Below are 27,800 nucleotides of genomic sequence, written 5' to 3'. Positions count from 1 at the left end.
GAGTTCTTTTCAGCTCCGAGCATGATGTTCTGTTACACAGCAGAATCACCTCGGGCTTTTCTAACATCCTTCTTCATCCGTTTCGTAAGTTCATGGCTGTTTGAACACACAAAAGTACCACAAAGTATTAAAATAAAAGTCTTTCCTGAACTTTGTATCAGACGGACCAACAGGAACTCTTCAGCACATTTGACCAATGGTCCTCATCAACTCCTTCCACCAACCCTCTTTCAATTAAATAATGCTTTGTCACCCTCTCCTCAGGGAGAATAACGGATGGTATTCACCTCACGGACGTCCCTCTTTATGTGTGCGAGCTTAACAGGACGCTTCGTACAGACGCTCTTGGACACAGCAAACACCGGGCACACAAGTTATGAATAGGGGGCTCTGTGGTGCCCCCGAAAAAAGTGTTTGTGTGTGTGTGTGTGTGTGTGTGTGTGTGTGTGTGTGTGTGTGTGAGTGCTGCAGGGGGTGGTCTGTTGAGGCCGCTCGTTGGCGTGTGCTCCGGTGCATGTGAGGCCCCAAACATGTGCATCCATCTGTGTGTGTGTGTGTGTGTGTGTGTGTGTGCATTTGTGGACATTCGGAGGTGGTGCAACAACAAGTGTGACAAAGCATGATTTAAAAAAAATAAAGTGATGTTGTGAATCGGGTCTTTTCAGACCAAAGTTCAAGGCCTCAGTGTGATGCGTTTGTGTCGTTCTGGTGCTGAATTGAGATTGAAGCGAGTGTCGATCAATTATTACAGCAATTACACAGACGTAAGCAGGACACAGCAGGAATTCAGGAGTGAGTGAGGGTGAGAGAGAGGGAGAGAGAGAGAGAGAGATGCCTGTTATAAAGCCAAGTCCTGTCTCTTTGGTGCTCTGGGTCAGAAACAGGAGCCCGCCGAGCCAATGACCGTCTCCATAATTCTCCTTGATGGTGTATCAGTGTCGGTGGACGCAGGCTGCTGAAGTTACTCCTCCTGCAGAGTTAGGGTCCCAGCTGTGTCGTGTTAGCATGACAACAAAGCAGACATGTGGACGAGAGGCTGAGGCTCCGGGCTCCTAACTCCTCTCTGCACGGGTCACTTAGATTGCACTCATAGCTGAAAAGGTAAGCAAATCAATTTCTCAGCAGAGCGCAATGAGAGTATCAAGAAATAAAGAATTTTGTTTGGCAATAAAATGCATTTGTTTCTTGAACTGAGAAATGAAAAAGTCACTCTACCACCATTCAGGTAAGTCTCTCATTTGTTACTGGGATAAGATGTATCCAGCAAGTAAATGTGCACACTGTGATAGATATCAGTCTCTGATTTGTTGATATATGTTATGTTTCAGTGATTGTCAGGCTGCAATTAGATATGTATTAACAATAAAACAAAAAAAAAATCTCATTGAAAAAATCAAGAAATTTCTAATTCTGACAGCTTTTAGAGTTGAATAAATGCTTAACTCCCCTTACAGAATCCACATTACCTCAACAATCATGAACATCTATCATAAGAAAATGACATGACAGTTATAAGCATTAAAAACTGTCTTCTAAGAAATGTTATTTGATGCAGACTTTCACAGGATGCACATCAAAATGTTTAACAGCACATGTGGATCCAATCAGATCATCTGATTATAGAGCACCACATTTGACAAACACTAACAGTTCTTATTCGTGTAATCGAACAAAGCTCTTAAAAGTTATGATTAAAATGAGAAATTTGAGCTCAAATCAGTTCACAGTATGAGTCAGATGGTGAGTGAACTCTGACATTTATTTAACGCTCGGTTTAGCACCCTCATCGTGCTGTTTGCGGCAGTATAAAGTGAGCGAAAGACAGCAGGAAATAATCACAAAACATTATCAAAAAGATGTTTTATTTGTGTTAGAGGACGGTGAATAACTCCTCAGGATTCATTGTTTTCATCCCCAATGATTGTCTGCATAATTAGTGTGTTTCAGTCCTCAAAGTAATCAATGAGTCAATCAAAATGTCCATCGTAACTCATATTAGTTTCCTTTTTGAACAATTGCTGGTGCTTTAACAGACCTGTTTGAATCAGTTTACCTTCACTACATCCACGTCACTTTCAGATCTGGTACCAGGAGGAAAAAAAAAACAGATTTAAAGTAAAGAGAGGGAAACAAGGGGATGAAGGATACAGAAGAGCTATTTTCAACCAGTGTTCTGAAGACCTCATTGATATTGTAAATATAAAGATTTTTTTAAATTCAAAAAGTTTGAGTTTTAATTTCTTCTCCTTAAATTGCATAGGGCCCCTTTAAGAAACAGAAAGAAAGAAAGAAAGAAAGAAAGAAAGAAAGAAAGAAAGAAAGAAAGAAAGAAAGAGAAAAAAGTAACTGATGGGGGAGAGAAAGAAAAAGTGTGTGAGTGTGAGGGGGAGACAGAGAGCGAGAGATGGAGGGGGATTACTCCTCACTCCAGAATACTAACGAGGGCCTTTTGTCACAGATCTCTTTCTCTCTCTTCCTCTCTTCCGTTCTCTCGTTTTTCCTTTCACTCATCTCACACACACACACACGCACACACACACACACACACACGCACACACAGAAATAAGTATATAATTGTCCACTCTTCAAGTAATTGCACACACGCACATATACCCACGCTCAAACATGCACGCAAAATCACACATGTACGCCTACAGTCACACACGCATATACAGCAATGCACATGTAATTGCAATCCCACTCTCACATAATTACACACACACACACACACACACACACACACACACTGATGGACACAGTGTCTTTTGTTTCTTTTATCTCGGCTCCAAACAAAGCATTCCTGTGTACACAGAGGAGAGAGAGAGAAGGAAGGAGAGGGAAAGAGGAAAGAGAGAGAGGGAGAGAGATCAGGAAAACATTCAGCGCTCCTTTGTTTGGCAGAAAGAAAAAAGTTTTGATTCAGTTTTTGGACTGGGCTCACTAAGGCAGGGCGGTACAGTAAAGTTAAGTTGTCGTGCTGCCATGGAGATGGAATACATCCTACTGGAGAGGTTGGTCAAAAAGAATTACTTCCTTCTTTTACTCCCATCTGCTCTGTTAGTTATCTGATACTTACCTGTGTAGGAATTTGTGTGCTCTTTCCTTCTGGGGACATGTGAGTGTGTCCCCGAGTCCAGAGAAAATTGGGTGAGAGGCGACGCAGAGTTGAAAGAGTGAAGATTTCAATGGTGTCATTGTAATTATGGAGCTTTTGAGGGGCTCACCCTTGCATAATCACAAACGTGTGATGTAATTAAAGCTGATTGGTTATGTAATCCATGATCAGCATCTTGCAGGCTGTTTTGATTTACACTACATGGCCAAAAGTATACGGACATGACTGTGTGTTTATGTCTGCATGCTTTTAAATCGGAGCTGCTTTGCCATAGTTTGGTATGGGTCCATTTGGTCCAAATCAGCGATGTTTGAAAAATATTTTTGCTGAAGTGCACAAAAAGGGATCCTAAAAGTTTTTCATCATGTGTGCCGAAGAACATGACTGCACCTCAACCCCATCCAACACCCTCGACTTTTAACATATAGATGTGATCTTGAAACCTCCCCAGCTGATTACTTAAATTAAGTCATATTTTGCGTAACACGTATTCTAATGTTTTGTGTATACATATGCAAATGAGACCATATCTAATTAAATATGCATCTAATTTGTATGCAATTCCGGAGCAAAAATCGGAACAAAAATAAAAGCTGAAATGTGTATTTTGGAAGTTTTCTATCAAGTAAACTTATCTATTTTTCTTTGTGACCTCTTGCAACAAATGCAGTGGCTGGTTTGTCAGACTTAGGATGTTCACGAGTTACTGGCTGATCACGCCAAAATTCATTGTTAGAAAAGCGTTGCCAGCAACCTACAGTTGTTGGCTGCTCCTGACCTGTGTGCTGTCCATAATGCCTTGGACATCTCGGAAAGCCTGAAATCAGATATTAATGTGAGGGTGTCCATAGACTTCTGGCCATAAAGTGCACTGTCGACAACTTGTTCATCCAGAGGAATTGTATCCTTGGCATTAATTTGTGTGAAAAAGAAACAGAGAGACCGTGTGAGGATCCAGAGTATAAAGCAGCCACTTGCGAGAAAGATTGCAAAAGGACTCCTGAGCCAGGCTACAGGAACAGTACTGAGCGGGGCATCTAGAAAGCAAAACTCTGGCCATCTTCCTACAAAACCCTTACCGTCGTCTCCAGTTACCAGTCAGAAGTTCACTCTTTGTCCACTAAAGGCCTCTCTAGGTGGAACCAACAGAAAAGCCTTTTAAAAAAACCTTCATCTAGATAAATGTCCGAGTTTCAGACAAAGATGTTTCACCTTAATTGACTCATTCGGGTTTCTCCTCTCTCCTCCAGCTGACAAATGAGACTCTGTGTGGATGGTTTGTTTGGTTGATGCAGTATATCTTCATCCTAATTCTACTCTTCCTTCTTTTCTCTTTCCTCTTCCTTATCTTCTTCCTTTGTGGGCTATATTCTCCCTGCTGGCCTGCATGACATGTTGGACGTAAGTCAGTGTGTGAAATGTGTGGAGAAACAGTAACTGTCTGTCCGTGTGTGTGTGAAGGGGGTGGACTGCATTTGTGCAAATATCCCACTATGAGAAGCACTAAAAACACAAATATTACTGTAACATACATATAACTCTGCAGGTTGGGGATATTTGTAGTTAATTTTCTTTCCATTTAGACAATAAAACAATGGAGTTTGTCCTGTGGAAAGAGCTGAGAATTTCTCTATCTGTACAAAGGTTAAGACCAGTTACCTCTCCTGTCCAAACAGGCCACTATAAGGCAATCAACTTAACAGGAATTGTTCTTGCCCACAAGAATCTATGTAATGTTTGCAGATGTGGGGAACTGAAACCTGTAAAAAAAAAAAAAAAGAAATAAATAAAATAAAACTTTGCAAGATGGACAAAAGTTTAGTTTAGGTTTTTGCTTGGTTGTCAACCCTGTGACAACTGGCTCTTCTTGAAATCTTACAACTGGTTGTAAACGTCTTTGATTCATGTGAACACACAGCATCACGATTACAATTCGGGTCTGACACTGTTTCGTCTCTTGACTGATATCTTTTGGTTGGCAAGTTTGGTTGGGTGGTTCACACAAGCTGCAACACAAAAATGGGTCGCTGGTGCACATGCAGTATGTCATTACTCTTTCAATCGTCGTGGTTATTATTGTTTTCTGAATCTGCTTTTCAATGAATTTCTCTGGCCTCCAACCTATTTGAAAAATGACTTGAGCACTGTAGTGTGGCAGAAAGAAGTCTTACTATTTGCCGTGCATTCCACACAAACTGTTTGGTAATTGCTTCATATTTGTGCGGCTCAAAAAGGAAACATCTGACGATGTTGCAATCAGTGAAGAAACCAATGGGACTGTTCTTCCTCTCAGAGCTGTCACTTACAGCAAAATGTTGAAATAAGTTGAAAAGTAAAACGCATTTTCTTTCCCTGAAATTACAAGTTTGTCCCTGAGCATCTAATGTCACTTCATCTTGACCAGGCTCTGTCCACATACGTACACAGTTATTTTTCATGACAAAGCTTTTTCTATGCGTTTTGGCCTTCTGTGTGCATAGTGTTTACATCTGTATGCGCAGACATGAAGACGCAGACACACATGTTCATCAGTGTTTGCAGCATCATTGGCAAAATGGGACCTTGGAGTATGTGTTATGATATTGGAGTATTTGTGTTTGTACAATGACAGATTGGATTTTGGAGATTGGACGCAAACGGTTCCATCATTGATAATACAGTAATGGAAAAGAGAGACAAAAATAGCTGCATACAATGTTTAGCTGGCAAAGTATCAGTTTCTAAAAATACCCACATTCATGTGGACTAGGCCTCAGGCTGTTAAATGTTGCTGTGGCAGTGGCATTTGACCCACCAGTTTTGCTTTTGGTTCTGGTTTTGCTGCTTTCGCAGTAGTTGGATGGTGACTGGATGACCCATCTGTCCATCACTGTCGATCACAGGCTAGATTCAACCTATCAGATCAGCAGTAGGAGAACGCTACCACCACCACTGTAGCTGGATGGTAATTCAAACTCCACTCAAGCCAGTCAAGCGAAGAGCGAATATCTTTTCAACTGAGCAAAAACTTCAGTGCTGTTCTTTGCTATTCTTTCAATCAAATAAACTCTCCAGTTCTCATATAACTGAAGCAATAGCATCCACGCTAACCACCTTCAGGAGTGCCCATTGTTGTTTTCAAACAAACGGGTGCTTTTTTTGCCGGTCACACATAATTCACACCCTGTAGCTGCCAGTAGTTCCTCAGGATGCTGACTGGTCTGAGTCACTTCAGTTTGTGCACAAGCGCATGACATAAGCTTGAGAACCACACATGCAGCACACTCATTCAGGTGTTTTTACCTGTTGTGGATTCAGGTAAATTGGGTAGACTATACTTGAAATCTGAACAATTGAAAAACCTGGCAAAATGTACTCCGAATTCCTGGTAAAAACACCCGGTAGAACCCAGCCTTTTTGTGCGATTTAGACATAATTCTGATTCAACCTCATGTGGTTGTGATTCATGTCCAATCCATGAGTCCACTTCTCCGTATTTAAGCACAGAATAATTAGATTTTTTTGGAGTGTGACAATCTCAGGAAACTCCCGCTTACTTTTTTGTGAGTGTGCACGGCCTTTCCGGTTGCTTCTGCTGATTGAAACTGTGCTGTCCGGCTTTGTGATTCAAAGTTCCAGTTTGTTTCTGAGCTGTCTCTCTGCTTGTTGTTTCATTTTATTTTACTACCTATTTTGAATACAATCACAACAGGTCTGGTTTCAGGTATTATTAGTCTCACTTTAAATAAATTCCCCCTGAAAATGAGAGCAGCTGCAGGGGAAATTACCTCAACCTACAGTTAGAATGGGAAGTTTCTAAAGGTTTTCCGTATGCTGCAGGAAGTCACCGTAGTTTTAATTAGGTCACGAGGTGCTGTTGATGTGAAATGCTGCAAGATATATATATATTTAAATATAAATATAAAAGAATATCAATCTGTCCAACTTTTATCAGTTAAGTGTAAATACTGAATCTCAGTCCACCCCAAACTAATCTCAAACTTATCTTTTAACCGAAATGGCCAAATAGCTATGAGAGCGATGATTTAACACTTCTTTCTTCTTCATTCACCAGATGACATCTGCCACACCCCCTTCCTCTCGCAGCTCCTCCCCCCAGAAGGTTTGCCACTCCCAGACCCAGACAGACGTTTTAAAACCCTTACTGGGTGGTGGCGTATCTGGTGGGGGCGGGACTCTGAGGAAGAGGAGGCGTGTCCTGTCCAAAGATGGGCGTAGCAACGTGCGCATCGAGCACGTCAGCGGGCGGAGCGCTCTGTACATGCGTGACCTCTGGACAACATTTCTGGACATGCAGTGGCGCTACAAGTTCTTCCTGTTCACGGCCACGTTTGCGGGGACCTGGTTCTTGTTTGGGGTGTTGTGGTATCTTGTGGCACTGGTGCACGGAGACCTGCTCGGTGAGAAAACGCGGCTCGTAGGTTAATGGGTAGAGTATTTGCACGTTTTTAGTTTAAAAGTTTTGAATGCATTTGAATGAATGAATGAATGAATGGATGAATTTTCACAATGTGTTACTTGCGATAATTCCCCCCAAGATCACTTTGCTGCTCTGAATTGGCAAGTAACAGCTTGCAGGGAAGACATTCATTCCTGCGCATTTTAAATTTAGGTCAACATCTCACTCAGCTCAGCACTCACCAGAATGTCTGGTTCTCTCTCATATTTTTTTCCCTCCCCGCTCTTTAATACGTTCATGAAGTTACGAACATTTTTTTCCATCTTGAGTTGGCAGTCAGTTTTATAGAAAATAAACACCGGACAATGGAGGTCACCTCCGCTGATCACTGCTGCAGTCAGGCTGATAAACAGGACTAAAGATAACGTTTTTGACCCCAAAAGTTAAAAAGTAATCTCAGAGCTCTCTGGATCAGAGCAGATATGATGTGACTCTAGGTGTTTATTCCTCCAGGAGGTCTGGATTTACAGCTCAGGAGCAACAGCACACGCGGAAGACGTTGCCCAATCGCTCTAACTGGTCCGCCATATCTAACAAATTAATGTTAAGTTGATAAATTACATGTAGACTCAGTGCAGTTATTACAATACCAACCCAGGACCTGTTTTGTGGAGTTAATTTAAAACAGAAAATGGTCATTTCTTCTGGGGAAAATAGATGATTAATTCTGTTCACTTCAAAAGTATCTGATCTCCCCTCCTTGAGCACTCCTTCCCTAAACTATGAGACAGTGTCACATTCTCACCCGCTACACTGTCAGTAGCGTGCAAGTGTGCGTGTTCAAGCTTAAACTGGGTGTTAAGTTGATCTTCAAATTTGTTCTGTTCTCATTTTGAGAAACATCTGAGTTCTGCAGTATAGCTCAGGAGTCAACAGGAAATGATTCAAAACAAAGGTTTTTCTAGGTATAAAGAGGTGGGCGATAATGTCACAAGCTAGAATTAAGTCTAAATTCCAGGAATGTGTTGCTCATTAACATCCCCAGTGTACCCAAATATAATATTGGATAGAATGCGTTTTGCATCTTGTCTTCACTAGTTAAAACCACAGATGTAAAGTGGTCACAGAATACACCCCACTCTACCCAGTGATAGATACTCACAGGCCAAAAGAGTTTTCAGCATTTCCTGTGTGACCTTTTTTTTTTCTCGACACTGTTAGCAAATGAGCATTAAAGTCTTCCACCAAGCTGACACAGATGACTATCTACTGGCTTCATGCACACATTAAGGACATGAAAATGATTCATCTGTACTGCAAAGATTTTACATTTCTGTTGAAGTGATTGGCTGAAATTCTGATACTTCCAACGAGTCTTGTGGAGTTTTTGTGGCACGCAAAAAAAAAAAAAAAAAAAAGATAGAGAAGATAAATCATGCACAAAGTTGATTTTAGCTTAAATGCCCTTGAAACTTATTTTCTTAATAAGCCTCTTACTGTCAGTGGTGGAAGACTGAATGGATATTAGATCAGCTTTCATCATTTGACATGACAGAATAATGTATTTCAAACCACTGTGTTTTCAGCGTTCTTTGTAATTCGTTTTGAGAAATAATTAAACTATGATTGGTACCTATTCATACATCATTACATTTATTGTTACAAATGCTTTTAAAGGCTTAACAGTTAAGTGTTAAAGGCTAAACTGATTAAATATTGTGTGTTACACAGGATGTTCGTGCAGTTGAACATGATGACAAATGAAAAAAAAACACCATCTTCAGCAGCCTTCACACCACAGACAACAGACTTTAAAATAATTAAAACACAGCTGACAAACCACAAGTGAGTGAGAGTGTGACCTCTACATGGTGGTGTGATGTAGTTTTCTAGAGGTAGCTGGAAACAGTGAGAAGTGCTGTCTTAAATCAAACAAGTATATGTTCAAGTTCACTGTCAGTGAGAGCAGTGTTTTGAGGAAGTGAAGTTGCTGGTGTTTGCTGAACCTAAACTTCAGCTTAAAATGACACTGGCAAATTTAAACTTTCATGTGGTCAGGAAACAACTTAATGTCTTATCTGTCGCACGCTCTCGGCAAACGTCTTCAAGTGTCTCAATGTTTGCTCAACAGAGTGTTGATAACACATTTTCAGGAAGTCCTGTGTAGTGTTGCACAGTGTTATTTTCACTTATCACTCTGCTGTTCTGCTCTAGAACTTTGTAGTTTCTGAGAAATTCAAATGATCAGCATCACATGATAAGGTCAGACAGACTTTCATCTGATTCTGTTGCTTTTTCTATCATGTTCTTTCAGAGTTCAACCCTCCATCAAACCATACCCCCTGTGTGATGCAGATGCAGACTCTCACGGGGGCTTTCCTCTTCTCCCTGGAGTCCCAGACGACTATTGGTTACGGTTTCCGTTGCATCACCGAGGAATGTCCAGCTGCCGTCATCCTCCTCATCGTGCAGCTGGTCATCACCATGCTGATGGAGATCTTCATCACTGGTACCTTCCTGGCCAAGGTAGCCAACACATACAATATCCAGCTGCAAAGTGAGATACAATGAAAACAGAAGGCTTCTTTCTACATAGATCCATGTTATTTTCACAGTGGAATTGTTCTATTAAAGAGAATTGATGTTTTTTTTTGAAGCATTTTCAGGTACAAATAGATATGTGCACTTCTACTTTGAATGACTCAAGCACAACTGTGTACATTTCCTTGCAGTTTGCATGCATTTGTTACAGAACTGATCGAGACTTCTCTTCTCAGGTTGCTCGGCCAAAGAAGCGAGGTGAGACGGTAAAGTTTAGCCAACACGCTGTGGTGTCGACCCACGAAGGTCGGCCCTGCCTGATGATCAGGGTGGCCAATATGCGCAAGAGTCTTCTGCTTGGCTGTCAGGTGTGTGTGTGTGCAGAGACAATTTATCAGATATTTCCACTATTGCTGTAAATTCTATGAGTTGGTCTGAACAAACTGCCCAAGGCATAAACCTTACAAAAATATAACGACAAAACGTATGAATCCTTCTGCAGTGCATTAAAAGTGTGCTGTAATCTCCAAACATATCGTCTCAACATCATTCACGTCTGCATCGTGTTCTTAGAGTCGAGAGGTTTTCCACACCTGTGAAGTATTATTAAATTTCATGTGTAGAAACATTTTGTAAATTCATGAACCAATTTAGCTACAACAACTTGTGCACATCGTTCCCCCACAGGTGACTGGAAAACTGCTCCAGACGTCTCTGACTAAGGAAGGTGAGACGGTTCGTCTGGACCAGAGGAATGTGCCCTTCCAAGTGGACACGTCCAGTGACAGCCCCTTCCTCATCCTGCCCCTCACATTCTACCACCTCATCGATGACACCAGCCCCCTGCGAGCCTGGGCAGCCAAGGGTAAGCTTGTGTTTCACCTGTTAAAGGAGACATATTATGCTCATTTACATGCTTTGATGCTTAAAAAACACATCTGAGACAGTCTTTAAGGCCCCCAGTCTGCTCTGATCAGCTCAGCTCACACATGCCTGAGCCAGCAGTGCCAACAATAACAGAGCAGCTGTGTTAAATCAAGTGTTGTGCCAAACTAGCCACTACAAATTATGCAAATGGTATGCTGAGGCAGTGTGATGTCACAAAGTCACAGAATTAAAGGTGGGACTACTCACGAGGAAAACACCAACAAGTACAGTAGGTCTCCTTTAAATAACTTCTTCTTTGTTTCCTTTTACTGGTGCATTGCTATATTTCTTTGATCACTTGGTTGGTGCACTAGTGTGAAGCCACTGGCAGGAATTTCTGTTGCGTGCATATATGTGCATCATTCTGAGCCTTGCCAAGGTACAAACAAAATGGGGACCTCACTACCAGTGGTTAAAAACTCTCAAGTGAATCTTTGAATGTATTTTTTTCTCCTCCTCTTTCCTCTTTATCTTTTGCTCCTCTGTCTCTTCTTTCTACACTTCTCTATATTGTGCTGCTCCTCCCATCTGATTAACCTCCACCAGGTGGGGGCTGGACAGATCCAGAGTTGGCAGACTTCGAGCTGCTGGTGATCATGAGCGCTACGATTGAGCCGACCTCCGCCACCTGTCAGGTCCGCACCTCCTACCTGCCTGACGAGATTCTCTGGGGCTACGAGTTCCCCCCCGTGGTCTCTCTGTCTCCATCAGGCAAATACGTGGCAGACTTCGCCTTCTTTGACAAAGTGGCCAAGACGAAGACCACGCCCGTCTTCAAACCGTCCAGCCCCCAGCACGGATACCAGAGCAACGGGGGCGGGACTGTGCCCGATGTGTCCGATCCAGACAAGATTCGTCTGGAGCAGAGCTACCGGGAGAGAGGGGAGGAGCGTGGCCGCGCTCTTAGTGTTCGCATCAGCAACGTGTGAACAGATAAAACGGCTGAGATGGGAGTGTTTGAAAGCGAGAAATGCGCAGAAGATTTGCATCCAATGTCAACCGGGAATCGATGAAACGTCATATCAACTCAGCTTGGGAGACTGTTTTTAAAAACATACATATATCAGAAAGGTATCTATTGTAGGTACAAGTAGAGCCAAATGATGCAGAAAGCAAATACAGAGGACTGCAGACTCAACTTCAGGGTTTGTCCTCATCATTCGTTTGCTGGGATAATACACGTTTTACACTGGTTTGACTGTATTCACATGATGGCATAACGTACTGTCTAACTGCAGCTGCTGTATGAATTTTGGACCATACACTGAAGACACATTCATAACTACAAAAATAACAGGTTTGCTAATTTATTCACACAGAAAAATCATCCCGAAAACGTAAATAGTGGTGGAGAGCGCGGAAACCCTGGTGGGCTTGTTTGGGTTCTTCCCTCAGCAGAGCGTGTGAGTCAGTGCGAGAGTGTAATTTCCAACAGCAGTATCGTCGAGATAGTGGTGGTGATGGGTGGGTGATGACGGGGTGGAGGAGGGAAAACCCAGACATGAGACAACCTCTATACTTCCTCTAAAATAAACATGCGAATGTGTGGTTTACAAAGGTCACGTGACTTCTATTACGGTAAAGACACCAATAATTAATGCTAATCCTACTTGTCAAGCTCACGCCCCCCCCCCTCCCCCACCGCTCTTGTCGTGATATTTTTACATTTCCTGTTTCCTGACACGAGCGCAGCAGTTAAATACACAAACACACAACATCTGTTAAGTGTATTGTACGTGGCAACGCACTGTCATATGTGAGACAAAGCACTTTGGAGACTCTGTTAAACTAATGTAGCACTACACCTGGAATGTAGACGGACGTCAGACTGAATATATTGTGTTCAAGGTGCTCTGTACTGTATCTCTTGATGGTGTTGGTATTTCTTGTTTTCTGTTATGTCATGACTTTTTGCTGTTAGCACTTTATGTAAGTACATAATGTACGTGTGCACCTTAGGAAGGTTAGCTGCCTACGTTCGGAGCCGTAAGACACTAATAAAAGCACTTACACATTCAGAGAAGTTAGGATAAACTCTAGAACAGATGTTCCCTTCCTGTAAAAGCTAAACTGACTGATTCAAGTGAGCTCATGTGTTGAGATCATCACTAACAGATACTGCACATCCATGGATGTAACTGCCGAATTTGGTAATTGTGGGTTGCAAATGTTACTGGAATTGCAGAGGAAGCTCTCCTTTCTGTGGAAGCCTCCCGCACTTACTAACATCATCAAATGAACAATGAACATATTGTTGAAGCCCCTTTTACTCAAGGACATAAGGAAGACTAAATTAGACTGCGCTTGTGGGCTGAGTGTTGAGAAAGTGAAAGTGATGTTGTGCCATTAGCCGTGTTTCTGTCAGCATACTGTTACGTGCATTTTCAAGTATCGTCTGAGAAAATGTTGATGAAAGGGACGCAATTTGAAGTGAAACATATGAATCGTGATCACAAGTCAATCACTGAACATTTCCCAAACCTTCAACTGAGTCGGATGATGCTTGTTTGTGCAGTGACTACCCGATCAAAGGAAACTTTGCGGCTACTATGTAGCTGCCTGTTTCCTTTCCTGGAGTGTGAACCAGTCTAACTGAACAACAATACGTAGCAACGATCAACCCAGTCTCCAGAGCTAATGTCAGATATTACATTTCTGCTTAACCACAGATAAGTTACAACTGGGTCTATCTTTATGTTGCAACTTTAGGTTTGTTTAGGTTGATTATCCTATGTTCCCTTCTCACAGCGCTCTGCATATGGTCTGTTCAGGTTAAGGCACCAGAATTGCTGGGTTAAGAAATACATCATTATTTGGCTTAACGCATCTGTTCTAGTCACTACGATCTTGGGTGGAGATGATCCATGTCCCTTCAAATATCTACTGGTGTGACTCAAACTGCAATTATAACGTCACCTCCATCATTTTCTACAAGTGTCACATATCTGTGGTTTGAAGGAATGCTAACTGCTGACATCATATTCTGGCGACTGGGCTGCAACAATAACTAACTTTTCCTCCATCTCTTCCATTCTGTTTTTCACCTCCGCCCTCCATTTGAATTTCATGTACCATCGGAATCACGTGACTGCAAACGACCTATTCTGCAAGAATGTTTTTCTGCTTGCTTGAGGTGGTTTTTGCCTTTGTGGAAAATAAGTTAGTGGGTGATGGAAATGCTTTACCCTGATAAGTCCTGTTTTCTTGAACATTTTACTCAAATGACTGATCAGCTGCCCCCAGACCGCATAAAACATGGCCAATACTAGCTGACATGAAAGAATTATTACAACTTTAACGCTTCTTCTTTGAGACAAATAGGTGATTTTCGAACAGCACAGCTGGACACATGGCTAATGATAGATAAGGGATGACAGAAGATGCAAAGATGTGAATGATGAATATGTATTTGTTGGAAATTGTATGTATTTGTAACATTTTCTTAATTAACACCAAGCTATGGAATGTTAAAAGTGTTTAAAGTGCAGACGGAGAGATCAAATAAGACAAATTCTCTATAAAAAAGATGATTTAATAAAGTTATTAAAAGCCATATTTTGTTTGATTTCATTAATAGTCTTATTCTGGTTGGAAAGCTGAACACTGCGGCTCAACAGAAGGACCACTGCGACCTCTGTCTCCATCAGCTTCAGCTTCACTGATGTACTTTAAACCTAATTTTACTGCAATGAATCTACATTACTTTAACATTTATAGAATGCTTTGGTAGGATATCGAGCAAGGGAGCTTTCAGTTATGGTTCCAGTTAGGACGCACTTCCGTGAACTGGCTGTGGTGTAGAATAAAGCGCCTCACCATTTCCTCTTTTCACACAATTACCACGATGACGCCCGTTGTGCTGCTGTTTGCTGTGTCTCTGCTGCAATCATGTGAAACACAAGGTAACAAGAGTATTTTCTGTGTATATCTGTTGTATGACTTTACTAAAATAAGTACTGTAGCACTATTAAGACAATCAAAATCTTATCATTTCCCTGCTGATATTCAATTGATGTTGTTTGTGTAAGTGGTGTCAAATCTAAGTACTATACAGTCTAGCAATATGGACTGAGCCCCAGCCTGCTTATGTTGGGGACTGTGTCTCTCTGTGTACTGAATTCGGTCCATGTAGTTGTTTTGAGTGGCTCTTATCGCCACTAATGAATTAACCGCGGAATTAGCTGAAAGCCTGGTTTGTCGCATACTGATGCATCTATATAATAAGCACGACCATAAGTCCGTATTTGAAAACCCGGAAAAGAGACCAGGCTGAGTGTTTAGGTCTTCAGCGGCAAAGTGCTTCATTATCCTCATCAGCTGGTTATACACTTTTCCAGACTGATGTTGGCTGCTGAGCAGAAAGCATACAAAGTGTTTTTAGAGCTTTTCTTGCTGAAAACAGCTGCATGAAACAGACAACGAGCGGACAGACATTTTTAAGTAGAGGTCCGTAGAGCTGAAAGGGGATTATTTTGTTTGCCTTTTTCACTATGAGCAACAACTGTCATGTACGGACAATGAAGTCATACATTGTTAATGTAGACATGTTGATTACAGCTGCTTTAAACAATCACACAGATGATTTTGATGTCTGTTCTTCTTGCAGGTGCCAGCTCTGGGTCTTCTGTGTTTGTGCAGACAGGAAACGATTTACTTCTGCATGTCATGGAACATGTTGCTCTGGATGAAGAGAGTGATTTTAGATGGAGATTCAATGGCAGTACAAATATTGTAAAAGTAGATGCTGATAACAAAACAACTATTTTTAAGAGTTACAAGTCAAGAGAAATTTCTGTACAAAATTACACTTTATGCTTGAAGAATGTACAAAAGGCTGACAGTGGACGTTACACTGCATTTGTGAGTGGTAGTAAAGAACAACCTGTGGCTGAATACGAGGTCACAGTTCTGGGTAAGTTTCTTAACATTTCAAATGTTGCTCCACAGCAGCACCCTGTTTCAAAACCCTCACACCAGTTTATCTTCATTCCAGATCCAGTGTCTCCAGTTAAGCTGACAGTGGACTCTGTGTCCAGCAGCTCAGACTGTAACCTCACGGTGACCTGCAGCACGCTGGACTCTCACATCAGCAGCACTTTTACATGTGACAACAAAACCTGCAGTCAGGAGGGAGGAGAGAGATCTGATTCTTCGATTAATGTCTACCAGAAGCAAGGTTTCATCATCTGTAACCACAGCAACCTGGTCAGCTTTAAACAGGACGAGCTGGAGATTAAAGATCACTGTGAGCAACATCCAGGTAAGATTAAAAGACACTATAGCAAACAATTAGTGATTGACAGCTTAAAGCTACCATAACCATTCAAATATTAATATTGGTTCAGTTCAGACACAACAGAGAGCCATGTAAAAACAAAGTTACTCAATGATCCTAATGTGTGAAAATCTTATTTGCTTCTATTAATTATATGCTCTCTGTGCTCTCAACACTTTCGATATTGATATTGGCACAGATGGGATGGTTGGGTGCATTTTCTTCCCAGTTAGTACCAGTATTCCGTCTCGAGGAGCCTTGTGAAAGGTTTTCCTTTGTGCCATGCACAAAGTTTTTCAATTTAAAAGACAATTTTTCAACTCAAAAGTTGCAGTTTGCCATAAAACTAATGAAATATAAGACTGTGAATTATACTTTTTATATGTTTCATATATGCGTTTTAAAGACACAGCCAACAGTTGCGTTAGTGACATCATCTTGTCGAACAGTCCCTAAAAGCGTGACCTAAACATTGTAGAGCTGCTCCTGTATATTCCCAGCAAACATGTGACATCAGGGAGATGTTTGGATCATGTCTTTTTAATGTCCATCAGTCCAGGCCTTCTTTTGGATGTCTGTGGACACAACACAGGTTTCATATTTCAGCGTCTAGCAAATGAACCAGCTGCACGTTTGTGGACGTGCAAGACAGGATAAATATTTAAACATCTTGCTAGTGAACCACCTGGACATCTGTGGATGTTTCAAACAGGTTCAGTATCTGAGCATCAGAGTAGGACCCCTCTTGGATGCAGTTCATAGGATATGTCCAAAATCCACCAACACACTGGAGATCACAGAAGTTCCCATAGGAATGGATGGACTGCAGGCTGACTCACATACACACACAGAGCCGTGTGGAGAAGAGGCGTAAACAGCAGGGTTTACACTGTACAGGGGAAGTTTTGTTTTTATCATTTTCATGTGTCATTCATCATCATGTCACCAAATAATGTGGGAGTCAACACACCAACATCTTCTTACTGGTCAGAAAAAGATTTGCAAGTAATCTTTTTTTAAAAGAAGTCAAGGTCTGAGACATTATTTCTGTGTCCTGGTGCTCAGTTTGGACGATGCCGGGGATATTTCAGCGAAGTCTGACAGGACTTTTAAGACCACAGAGGTCAAGTTCAAGCTACTTGGGGCTGAAAGAAGATATCTGTGAAAATTGGCTCTTCAGAAATATTTGTAAACTTAAACATGTCTTCAGATATGTCAGCATTTCTGATCCAGTTCTTTGGTTTTCTCACAGTTCCTAATCGAGCCACCCTGATTGGGACTGCCAGTGGATCAGCTGTCCTTGGGGTTGTCCTTGTGAGCATTTGCTCCTTCCTCATTTGCAGATATTGTAAGTCCCAGCATGCTTTTCAGTACGCTGTATTTAGAATCTTCACAGTAGCTGCAGTTAGCCATAAATCCTGTGTTGCAGCAGAGCACACCCTTCACACCCTCACACTTCACTGTACAGTTAGACAACATACTGGCAATGTGAAGGCTGTAAAACAAAACAAAAAAAGAAAAATGGCATTAATGGAGATATGACTGAAATGATTCAATGAATAAAGGAAATGTAAAAAAGGTATTTCTGATACCCTGATTACATCCCTGCCAATCCTGTCTGGGAAAAATGATATAACATGTAAGTCTGGGTCAGTCAGAGACCCCTGGAGCTGTTCTGTGTCAGTGCAGTTCAAAATATTCTGAATTTGTAGAAGAGAGAAGGGAAATGTTACCCAACAAATCAACTTTTTCATATTTTTTTTATGGTTGACCTACAGATAAAAAAAAGAGCAACGGAAATACAATATATGAAGTTCCTCAGGTAAGCAGCAGTTTTATCTATTTTCTTTTATTCCTTTTTTTTCTTTTATATAACTCTCTAAGCATTGCCAGTGAGGACCTGAGGAACAGAATTTCACATTTTGAGTAGATCAACAATGACGGCTCGATTTTCATAAATAGCTTACGAAGCTTAGAGGCTTTCTTTCTAAAAAGATTCAGAGCTTCCGGGTTTCAAACTCAAGAAACACAATGACATCTGGTGGCTTGTAAGATGTATTTCAGCACATGAAGACTGGAGCTGAGGCACCATCACCACACCCTGCTATTAATAATGTGCCTTACAGTCTCATCATCATATGTGTACAGTACACCTCTAAGAAACCCTGTTCAATCTGTTTACTTTTCACAAGTACAAGTGGAAATAATTATGTTTTGCCCAAAAGGCCCAGCTAAAATATTTTTTCTGACATGTGCCTCATGGTGTAGTGGAGTGCCACTGTGGGCTCATGCTTTTACAGTTAGAGGTTGATATTTATGTGACAATTTATACGAGTCACATGTGAGACTGAATTTCATTCAAACTGAATTGTATAATTTACAACATTATTAAAGTAATAAGACAAACACAGAAGATTTTTTTTTTCCATAGCTGAGTTAACAAGCTGTACTGTCTTTCTAATGTAATTTGTCTTTCTCTACATTTCCCAATTATTCTGCTCTTCTTTTATCCCACTAATGTGCCAACCACTAGTTCAGCTTTCAAAACGGTCACACTGAGATAAGCACAGGTGATACTTTAAAATCAAAATGTAGCCTTCCTAATGCATTGGCCAGCCATAACTATCGTACTTCACTCTCATCTAAATTACATCCATCCCCTCGCTACACCAGCAGCTGCACCCAGTCGGCTGCGGGCTGCACACTCACATGCAGATCTCTCTTTGTGCTCCTGCCTTGTGTTCCAATGTATTGTGGTGATCTAGATAATTTCTAGATGCACTGTGATCTATAAATTCAAACCTGCAAGTTTGGATATATTCTATGTACGGCAAAGAAACAATTGCAAGCATTTAATTTTCCTAACGAGGTACTCTGGTTTATTTTTAGGAAGTCACTCCAGCCCAAACTCCGCAAGAGGATCCTGCAGACAAGTGTTCAGGTTCTTCTCCAACCTCCACCTACTGCCTGCTGGAGTTTCCCACAGGACAGGTGAAACCAACCAGAGACACATCTCAGCCAGAGACCGTGTATGCTCAAGTTAACAGAGCTGCCAAGACCAATGCCAGGTCCCCACAAACAAAAACCCAGGTCCCCCAAAACACCCACAGCTGAAAAACATCTATGACAATGATGTACAGGACTAAATATAAATGTATGCTGGACGCTAGCGCTGTATTCTGCCTCAGCCATCTAACATGCTGGCACACGGGGAACACTGGAGCCTCCTGCAACCACGTCTAGTCGTAAAGCGCAATATGAACTATTTTCTTTTGTCCCCTCAAAGACTTATTTGTCATGTAAATAGCACACATTTTTACATTTTTGAATTGTTTGTGCTTGGAAAAATTGGGGGAAAAAAAATGATGGTACCCTCCTTCACATGCTGGCTACTGACGAGGAGGCCTGGAAGTGCCTTCTCTGGTCAACTGCTCTTTTCTAATCACACATAGATCTGGTCTCTGAAATAACCTAATGAATTTATTACATCAGGCTTTTCATGTGTCCCTGAAAAAACAGGACAAAGTTAAAAGCATCAAATACTTGAGAAATGATCTGCTGGGAGGGGTTTCATTGTGACTTTGCCCATCTCTGAGGAATATAACCTGTAGGCCTGTGTAAAAACACAATCACAAACAGCAGTGACACTATCTCCGATAAATTATCAGTGTGTTTTCTTGCCTGATTCACTCATGGAACGCAGAATAAAGAGCTGGGATGCCAAAACGATCACTGCAGATTGCAAGACGGCTTTGGAGCTCTGCAGCGAAGGCAAGCAGGCTGCGCTTCGGTGCTGTGATACGGAGTGGGCAGAAAAGACGACCGGTGGAGTGTGAGAACTGCTGGTATGCAAGGAAATAGCACGACAAAGATTAAAATGTAGAAGTCAAAGTCAAGAACATAGACATTTCTTCCCGGCTATAAAATTACCCGGCTCTTCTGTGTTGTGGGGTCCACTTCCTAAACCGACTGACTTCAGGTTCAGTGCCTGGCTAACTTGAATAGAGATAAAATGATTTAATCTTGCGGCTCATCTGGACTTTCCCAATTTGCTGGACTGATTTGAGAGTTGTCTTAAAAGCCGGTCAGCACCGGCCCATCTAAAGCGCTCACTCTACGTGGTTAAAAGCACCACAGAAGGCAACATCTGAGGCTGCTCAGTATTGAGATAAAATTAGAGGAGCCAGATCACTGCAAGGTACACGAGGTACAAAGACAGCAGAGTAGTAATGCAAAGATTTTATTTGGAGACAGTTGGAATTAAGTGCAAAAATCCAGGTATGTTGACTGCTCGCTGTAAACTGAAAACAATTTCACGTGTTTGAACAAAGATACTTCTCGTGTGAACAAAGATTTTTTAATTCATGATTTCCTTCTTATTGATAATGCCTTAATTTTTAATGCAAATGTTAGTTAAGGGCCCACAATCTAAAATGGCTACCATCGCCTAAGTTGGAAATGATCTCTGTGATGTGTGTATTTATATGTTTTCTAATAAACTATTATATTGGCCATCTGTTTTGTCCGTCTTCATGTGATTCTGTCCTACATTTAGTGTGTTTGTACTGTACATGTAGCATATGAGTGTCAGAATGTGTGCTAACCATGTTGTTGACCCATTTCTACTTTTGAGTTGTTTGAAATATTAGTTCTTTTTCCAACCCTGAAATTCACTGTTGTTGTCAATAAGACCCAGATACTTTCAATTATTTAAGAGACTGCACAGCAAAAAAAGTCTTATTATGGGTGACTAATGTTATGCTTTTTTTATGCAGACTGTTTTCCCACATTTTTTGTGGCGTGCATTAACAGATTTAGAAGCAAAACATTGAGCAAAAGAAGATGAGTCCAAGCTGATTTTCAGCAGTGGTACTGCCATAGAGGGAGTGGCTGTCAAGAGATAATGTTAAAAGACTGAGTAAAAAAGATTTTATTACCTTTATTGGGGAATGCAAAAGCCTTGATGGACAAGTGAAGACATTTTCTTTTGTTCTGTTGATCCATTTTATAATTCTGAAAAGGAAAATTAGAAACTTATTGAATAGTGGAGTGGAAAATAAAATCAGGAGAAAGAAAGAGCCCCTTTACTGAGTGTTAAACATTTTCAGGAGGTTTTCTTTTTTCATGTGTGAACCTGAGGGGGAAAACAGGATTTTTTTTTTTGCCTCACCACAACACCAGTCAACACCAGTCATTACCAGTGGGCTCCAACAGGGGGCACATACAACTGGAACAAGAACCCTGGCTTTATCCTCTCAGTCATTATCCACATGATCTGAGGAAAGTTTGTGTCCTTTCCACTCAGTAGTGGAGGTACTCTTTGTGCTCCCTCATGTCTTTGTCAGATTGTCTTATTGGGTGATTAATTTTGTGTAATCTCCAGTGACTCCCTGTGGTATGTTTCTGTTTCTGTTTTTTTGTTCTTGGCTATATGTTTCCATGATTACTGGTTTGATCTTTCCTTTTAAATTTGTACTTTCTACTCTTGGTTTGTACTTTTGTGGTAGTTTTGTTACTTTGTATTTAGGCATTTTTGCACCTTGCAACTTTTGGTTATTTCTCAGCTTTAGTTGTTAAAGCTCACCTTTCATTCCCTTAACTCTTAACTCTAAACTTGTTTTTCTGCATTTGGGTCCTCGTCTTACTACCATATTGTAACAGTTTTGGTCAATTTGACCCATTATTGCTTTTTGAAATATTAGTTCTTTTCATCCCTGAAATGTATTGTTGATGTGAAACACAATCAGAAACTTTCATTTATGTAAATGGTTGCACAGGACCATGATAAAAAGGTCTTATTGGGTGATTAATTTTGCATATTGGGCTAAAACTTCTATTCAGTGCTTTATCAGGATATGATGAAGATAAAATTTGCCCAAAAGACAGTCAGTCAACACTGATTTTCAGTAGTGGCACTGCCATAGAGGGAGTGGCCATTTGGAGACAGGAAACTGGTTAGACTACTTTTGGCAGAGCATAAAAGACAAATGAAACTTCCTTGTTCTAGGTGTGACACGAGTCAAAATGGGGCCTATTTCACTTGTATGCACTGTTTTTCTGGCATATTTGTTGCAAGGTAAGAACTTTATTCTACTAATACTTCATGGTTTGGATTGCCTCCTTTTGTTTTCAAAAAATCTAGTTTTTATATCTCAGAACTAAACATGTGGTTAAAGATCAAAAACAAGGTTAGAACTTCAAAACATTTTTAAAATATATTCTCTTTTCTTGGTTGGCTCCTGATTTCAAAGCACTAATCATCCTGACAATGTGTTGGAAATATTGTAGGAATGAGGTAACATTCAGCCTACTGACCAAAAAACCATATATTATTTGTGTTGTTTATTGTATCATGTGTTTGCTGTTGTTACAGGGTCCAGTGCTGTGACTCCTGTGTTTGTGCAGAAGGGAGACAATTTGATGCTGAATCTCACAGAAGTTGATGATCTGGAGAACAGTGTTGTTTTTTGGAACTTCAATAATAAAAGTATTAATAAAGACTTAATGTTAGTCAGATGGCTTCCTGGTACTGAACCAGAAGTCTCTCCAAGTTACAGAGGAAGGATTGAGTTTACTGTGAAAAAATACTGGGTGAAACTGAAGAATCTACAAGAGACAGACAGTGGAATTTATACTGGACGAGTGATGGGGGTTGTTGATGAACAAACAACTCAATACAAAGTCACAGTTCAAGGTGGGTTTGTTCACATCTGAGACACTATAATTAAGTTTCTGCTGTCCTGCTTCTAAAAAGTCTCACACCTCTTTCCCTCCTCAGATCCAGTGTCTCCAGTTAAGCTGACAGTGGACTCTGTGTCCAGCAGCTCAGACTGTAACCTCACTGTGACCTGCAGCACACAGGACTCTCACATCAGCAGCACTTTTACATGTGACGCCAAAACCTGCAGTCAGGAGGGAGGAGAGAGATCAGGGGTCACGACCTCTGGTGCTTCTCTCAGAGTCTACCTGGTGAATGACTCAATCACCTGTAACCATAGCAACCAGGTCAGCTGGACCAAAGATGTGACAAAGATTCAAGATTTCTGCCCCCGACATCATGGTAAGACCTAAAAACAATACAACCAACAAAATAATATAAAATAATGGAAATAAAAATGACTTAATTAATTTGATTTAATTTTGTCATGTTTAGAATAGCTTTTTTTGACATCATCTCAAGACGACCTCTTTAACTGTAAACTACTATGAACACGTAACACAGAAAACCCAGCAAGTATATGTAGAGGAGGAGCGTAGACTCTTTTTAAAATCAGTTAAGTCAAGTTTCATTTAACTTAAAAACCCCTGGAAAAAAATATATAATGATGAGCCTTATCTATTAGTATTTAGTAGGTTATGAAGTTACAGAAGAATCTTCAATTTCAGTCTAATATTTTGACTTTGATTTGCAGAAGGAGCTATGATAATTAACCTCTACCAGAGTGATCTAAAACAAAGGCTATTCAAATGATTCACTTTTATTTTTAATCAAATCATTCCTTCTTCCAGATCACTTTTTTTTTTTACTAATGCAGCTTTATAATTAAAACGTCAGTCTGTTGATTTTTTATTTTAAATGCACTTGATACATTAAAATAGAGCAACAAAATATGCATCGATGACTAAAACTCATCAGAATCTTGCAATAAAGTCACATGACTTCTATCCATAACAAACTGTTAAAAAAGACTGACTGATAAGATGTGGTATCATTTTCTAAACTGGTTTTGTTTGTTTTACAGATCCTAAACCTCACAGCGTTATAACAGCTTTGATCACCCTTTTGTTCCTCATCATAATTGCAGCAGCAGGTTTTTTTTGTTATGTTCTACGGAGAAGAAAACGTAAGTCCAAGTGTGCATTTTAACACAGAATTGCAAAGTAAAATCTACATAACACTGTTTGTTTACAGTATCCTATAGCTGCCATGCACATAAATCCCCTTGGTGTCTGTAGGCAATATAATCACAGTACTTATATAATCCACAAAATTACAGGCCGTTCACACTGTATGTTATGTATCCACAACTGTTGACTCATTTTTCTTTTTATAGATATAATAGAAGTAATTATTGCATCTTTTGAATTATTCTATTACCAGAAGTGATTTCCAATGCAGAAAAATGAGACAGTCTCAGAATTGCACTTGTGCTTGTGCTTTAGCCCATTCACACTCAGCATCAGATCTCAGTCAACAACATCACACAATATAAAATCCTATACATAGAGGCTTTTAAGTGTGCTGTTGTTCATTTGCAGTCAGATTCAGTGTAGATGCATCTCAAGAAATGTACATGTAATTCAACTAAGTAGCAGGAAAGCTAAAAAACTTTAATTATTTAAAAAAGAAAGTTGTCTAAAATGAATCGTAAATTAAAGCAACATGTATTTTTTATGACTGACTTGCAGAAAAAACAGTGAGCATCGACAATACAGTGTATGCAGTTCCTGAGGTGAGTGTTTTTTTGTTTTGTTTTTGTTTTTCAAATCTCTCTCAAAAACAGCAAAAACAAAGACAAACAAACCAAACCTTAAGGGAAATTGGGAAAATAAAGAATGTTTTTAAAGTCAGAAAGTGGAGCCTCACATATATATATTTAATTTCCCTATGCACACCTGTCACTATACATTTACCAGACAAAGTGGCCTGAGACTTCTTGCTACTATCGTCTGCATTAATCTGCTGTTCCAGGTCCTGTTGCTTGCTTCCTGCCTGCCATGTCACTGGTTGTGTTGCTTGCTTGTGCTTGAATTTGCCTGTGTTTAATTATAGTTTTTTCCCCATCAATTGAATGCATTATTTGAAACAAAGGGTCTATTTCTGAGAATGTCGTAGGTAACATAATCTCCAAAACTGTGTTCAAGTTTATGAAACAGTGGAGAAATGTTCAAGAGGGTATGTTCTCAAAATAATATATAATTGTTAATAGTCACAAGGGACAACACTGCAACAATGCATTTACATTTACATTAGGTATTTTAGGTATTTTACATCATATATCTTCTCCTCCCTTTGCTCCTGTTTGTTGGCACTCTTCATAGTCTAAGCTACATGCAAGGATGGATAGTTAATTTCACTGTTATGGGGGGTAATAAACCACAAGTTTGGAAAATACTGTTGCACTAAATGTATGTAGAGGAAACTTTGATGAGTGCCATTAAACTATTAACTATTAATCTATATACTGGAAAATGTAAAGATAAATAACTTCAGTGTTATACCAACATGTTAAAAGATACAGCTGTTGAATTCCGTCATTGTGGCTGTGGTGACAGTGAAGAGAGGACCAGATATAATACTTCAAATCACATCATCACTGTAATTTCAGCATATGGCTGCGTGTGACTTCATACTTTGCCATAAGATTGTACTTCTGCATATTTTTACAGAGTAAATACAAAGAATATGGTGAGCAGAAAACTCTGCACTTGTGTAAAGTGTTTTTGCCAGACATCTATCTATGTGACTGTTTAGTGAAAAGTGCAGCAAAGAACACTGTTTGCTGAGAGCCAGAAATCTTGTTTTTTAGTCTAAGAACAAACACATTTTAATTTGCAGTGTTTTTACTACTATAATGTATGTGTTGCCAAAGCAGTGCTTTCTTTATGTGTGTGTTTTAGTTGCAGTGAATCCATGTCCCACACCCCCCTCTGCTGTTGAAGGAAAACGCCTTAGCCGTAGCCATAGACATAGACATATAGATTAAGTCACATGTTAATACAGTATAATAACACATTTAGAAATAAAGTGTAAAGTAAATATTGGAAACAGCTTTTGCTGAAAATGTTTTATCTGATTTATTTACCAGGTGGAAGCTGCAGCCCAACCTCTGGATCCAACAAGTAATTCTCCTTCTTCACCATCCACCATCTACAGCTATGTGGAGCCTCACACTGGACCTATGAGACCCACTGAGGATAAAACCAAGACTCTGCCAGAGAGCCTGTATGCTTCTGTAGAAAAGCCTTCCAGGTCCTGAAATGATTCCTGTGGAGTTGTACTCCACATGCTGATCTCCACCCTCACACCGTGTGTCACCGTGTGTTACTGAGAGTTAAAATCGCACCTTATGTAACCTGCTCTGCTCGGGAAAGACTTTTCTCATGCGCAAACATTCCTCTGTAAATAGCTTTAAACTATGAAGAAATGCATTTTTCTGCATGTACATGTGTGCTGTGTGTAGATATGTAAACATATGTATATACTATATACACTGTATAGTCATAAGTCGCCTTTCTTTGCTGGGGTGGGGGGTGACTGTTTTTTTTTTTTTTCCTGTTTGATTTGAATTTCTTGATTTTACATCTTCTTTGCTATGAATTGCAGACTTGGTAGAAGCTGAGTTGCAGACATCTATGAAGATGGTACAAAAAAATGTAAAGTATCAAAAAATGTGGAATCATTTGAGGGAATCCGGACAAAAACGTTTCATTTAAATGAATGACGGACCATCTTTGAACACTGTATACAATTGTAGCTCTCGTCACCCAGTGGTCCAGGATTATGTGTCATTATTCGTACATATGTGGCATCATAGAGTGGTGCAGTCTGAACCTAGAAATCAGTTAGCATTTTTATATTTCCTTAACAATTAATTGATTATCAAGTCATTTCTGGTCTTCACATTTTTGTTCACCATTTTATTGTGTCATTATTGTTTCTGCTGAATGAGTTGAATTTGTTCTTTTGAAAATCCACTTTTGTTATGATCCCAGTTTTTATGTTCTCTTGTTTCCTGTTTTATTTTGGAATTGTGCCCTCATGTGTCGCGTCTTGCTTTTCTGTTCCTCTTTCCAATGTTTATCCGTCTCTTTCCCTCTCCTGTCTTTCTCCAGCCTCACTCCATCTGTACCTGATCCCCTCGTTAGTTAGAGTCTATATAGTCTTTGTTCTTCCCCTGTGATGCCACTCTGTGTCTCCTCCAATGTCTCCCCAAATGTCCCCCAGTTGGTGTCTTTCTGATTTTTGTTCCATGAGTTTTCATTGATTTATACTTTGCTTTTGTTGCTACTTTGTCTTTTGTCGTTGTGATTCATTTTTGTTTTTTCTAGAACTCTTGCTTATTGTATCTTTCAAGTTTGTTTAAAGAAAGCTCGCCTTTTGTTCCCCTATCCTCCCTCCCATCTGCTGTCGGCATTTGGGCCCTCACCTTGTTTGCCAATTTATAACAACTTTAGAATCAAATACTTCTGCATTGTAGACTTGAAGAGGTGAAGTATTCCAACATGAATGAAACTTGAATTTTTTTTCTTTTTTTTTTTTTTTTTTAGCAAAGTGTCATTAAGTTTTACTATGTCCTACAACAGAGGCTCTGATTGATTTCTTGCAGAAAAAAATCACAATATTAAACAAGATTATTTAGATTAGATTCATTAGATTTATTGTCATTGCACTGAATACAAGTATAGTTAGCATAATACAAGAGGGGGAGCAAATGTGTCTGACACAAAATATTTCATCTTCTACTTATCCACAAAGAAAAACAGCTCTAGAGTCCTACAAATGGTCCTACAAATGGTCCTACAAATATATATATATATAT

At 40.1% G+C, this 27,800-nt stretch overlaps 3 protein-coding genes across 5 annotated transcripts; all 3 read left to right on the top strand.

The window, feature by feature from the left end:
* The first annotated feature begins 847 nt into the window (after window positions 1–847).
* Window positions 848–14,535, top strand: LOC119010943 (ATP-sensitive inward rectifier potassium channel 10-like). 2 transcript variants are annotated; one of them, XM_037083575.1, is made up of 6 exons: window positions 848–1,101; window positions 7,170–7,515; window positions 9,829–10,040; window positions 10,292–10,423; window positions 10,743–10,920; window positions 11,529–14,535. In XM_037083575.1, exons 2-6 carry the CDS (start codon window positions 7,170–7,172, stop codon window positions 11,909–11,911), a joined length of 1,251 nt encoding a protein of 416 aa, XP_036939470.1. In that variant the 5' UTR covers window positions 848–1,101; the 3' UTR covers window positions 11,912–14,535. The 2 variants fall into 2 exon arrangements, with proteins under 2 accessions (XP_036939470.1, XP_036939471.1); XM_037083576.1 differs by lacking the exon at window positions 848–1,101 and adding an exon at window positions 2,873–3,011.
* A 291-nt stretch (window positions 14,536–14,826) lies between these two features.
* Window positions 14,827–20,769, top strand: LOC119010946. Its single transcript, XM_037083582.1, has 6 exons — window positions 14,827–14,884; window positions 15,589–15,894; window positions 15,976–16,242; window positions 17,510–17,605; window positions 18,036–18,079; window positions 19,147–20,769. Exons 1-6 carry the CDS (start codon window positions 14,827–14,829, stop codon window positions 19,369–19,371), a joined length of 996 nt encoding a protein of 331 aa, XP_036939477.1. The 3' UTR covers window positions 19,372–20,769.
* A 147-nt stretch (window positions 20,770–20,916) lies between these two features.
* LOC119010944 (SLAM family member 9-like) lies at window positions 20,917–27,766 on the top strand. Of its 2 annotated transcripts, XM_037083577.1 has the most exons (6): window positions 20,917–22,333; window positions 22,631–22,951; window positions 23,036–23,317; window positions 24,000–24,101; window positions 24,667–24,710; window positions 26,067–27,766. In XM_037083577.1, exons 1-6 carry the CDS (start codon window positions 22,282–22,284, stop codon window positions 26,235–26,237), a joined length of 972 nt encoding a protein of 323 aa, XP_036939472.1. In that variant the 5' UTR covers window positions 20,917–22,281; the 3' UTR covers window positions 26,238–27,766. The 2 variants fall into 2 exon arrangements, with proteins under 2 accessions (XP_036939472.1, XP_036939473.1); XM_037083578.1 differs by lacking the exon at window positions 24,000–24,101.
* Window positions 27,767–27,800: the final 34 nt, after the last annotated feature.

The sequence above is a fragment of the Acanthopagrus latus genome, chromosome 21 (genome assembly GCF_904848185.1).
Source record: "Acanthopagrus latus isolate v.2019 chromosome 21, fAcaLat1.1, whole genome shotgun sequence".
Lineage (NCBI taxonomy): Eukaryota > Metazoa > Chordata > Actinopteri > Spariformes > Sparidae > Acanthopagrus > Acanthopagrus latus.
This window is presented reverse-complemented; position numbering and strand designations above follow the sequence as displayed.

Excerpts from the sequence above, each read along its gene's own strand:
- LOC119010946 (XM_037083582.1), top strand. The coding sequence starts at position 14,827 with ATGACGCCCGTTGTGCTGCTGTTTGCTGTGTCTCTGCTGCAATCATGT. Across the intron at positions 15,895-15,975 it reads ATACGAGGTCACAGTTCTGG|ATCCAGTGTCTCCAGTTAAG; the intron begins GTAAGTTTCTTA and ends TCTTCATTCCAG. Across the intron at positions 18,080-19,146 it reads CAATATATGAAGTTCCTCAG|GAAGTCACTCCAGCCCAAAC; the intron begins GTAAGCAGCAGT and ends GTTTATTTTTAG.
- LOC119010943 (XM_037083575.1), top strand. The coding sequence starts at position 7,170 with ATGACATCTGCCACACCCCCTTCCTCTCGCAGCTCCTCCCCCCAGAAG. Across the intron at positions 10,424-10,742 it reads GTCTTCTGCTTGGCTGTCAG|GTGACTGGAAAACTGCTCCA; the intron begins GTGTGTGTGTGT and ends GTTCCCCCACAG. Across the intron at positions 10,921-11,528 it reads GCGAGCCTGGGCAGCCAAGG|GTGGGGGCTGGACAGATCCA; the intron begins GTAAGCTTGTGT and ends AACCTCCACCAG.
- LOC119010944 (XM_037083577.1), top strand. The coding sequence starts at position 22,282 with ATGGGGCCTATTTCACTTGTATGCACTGTTTTTCTGGCATATTTGTTG. Across the intron at positions 22,334-22,630 it reads TCTGGCATATTTGTTGCAAG|GGTCCAGTGCTGTGACTCCT; the intron begins GTAAGAACTTTA and ends CTGTTGTTACAG. Across the intron at positions 23,318-23,999 it reads TTTCTGCCCCCGACATCATG|ATCCTAAACCTCACAGCGTT; the intron begins GTAAGACCTAAA and ends TTTGTTTTACAG.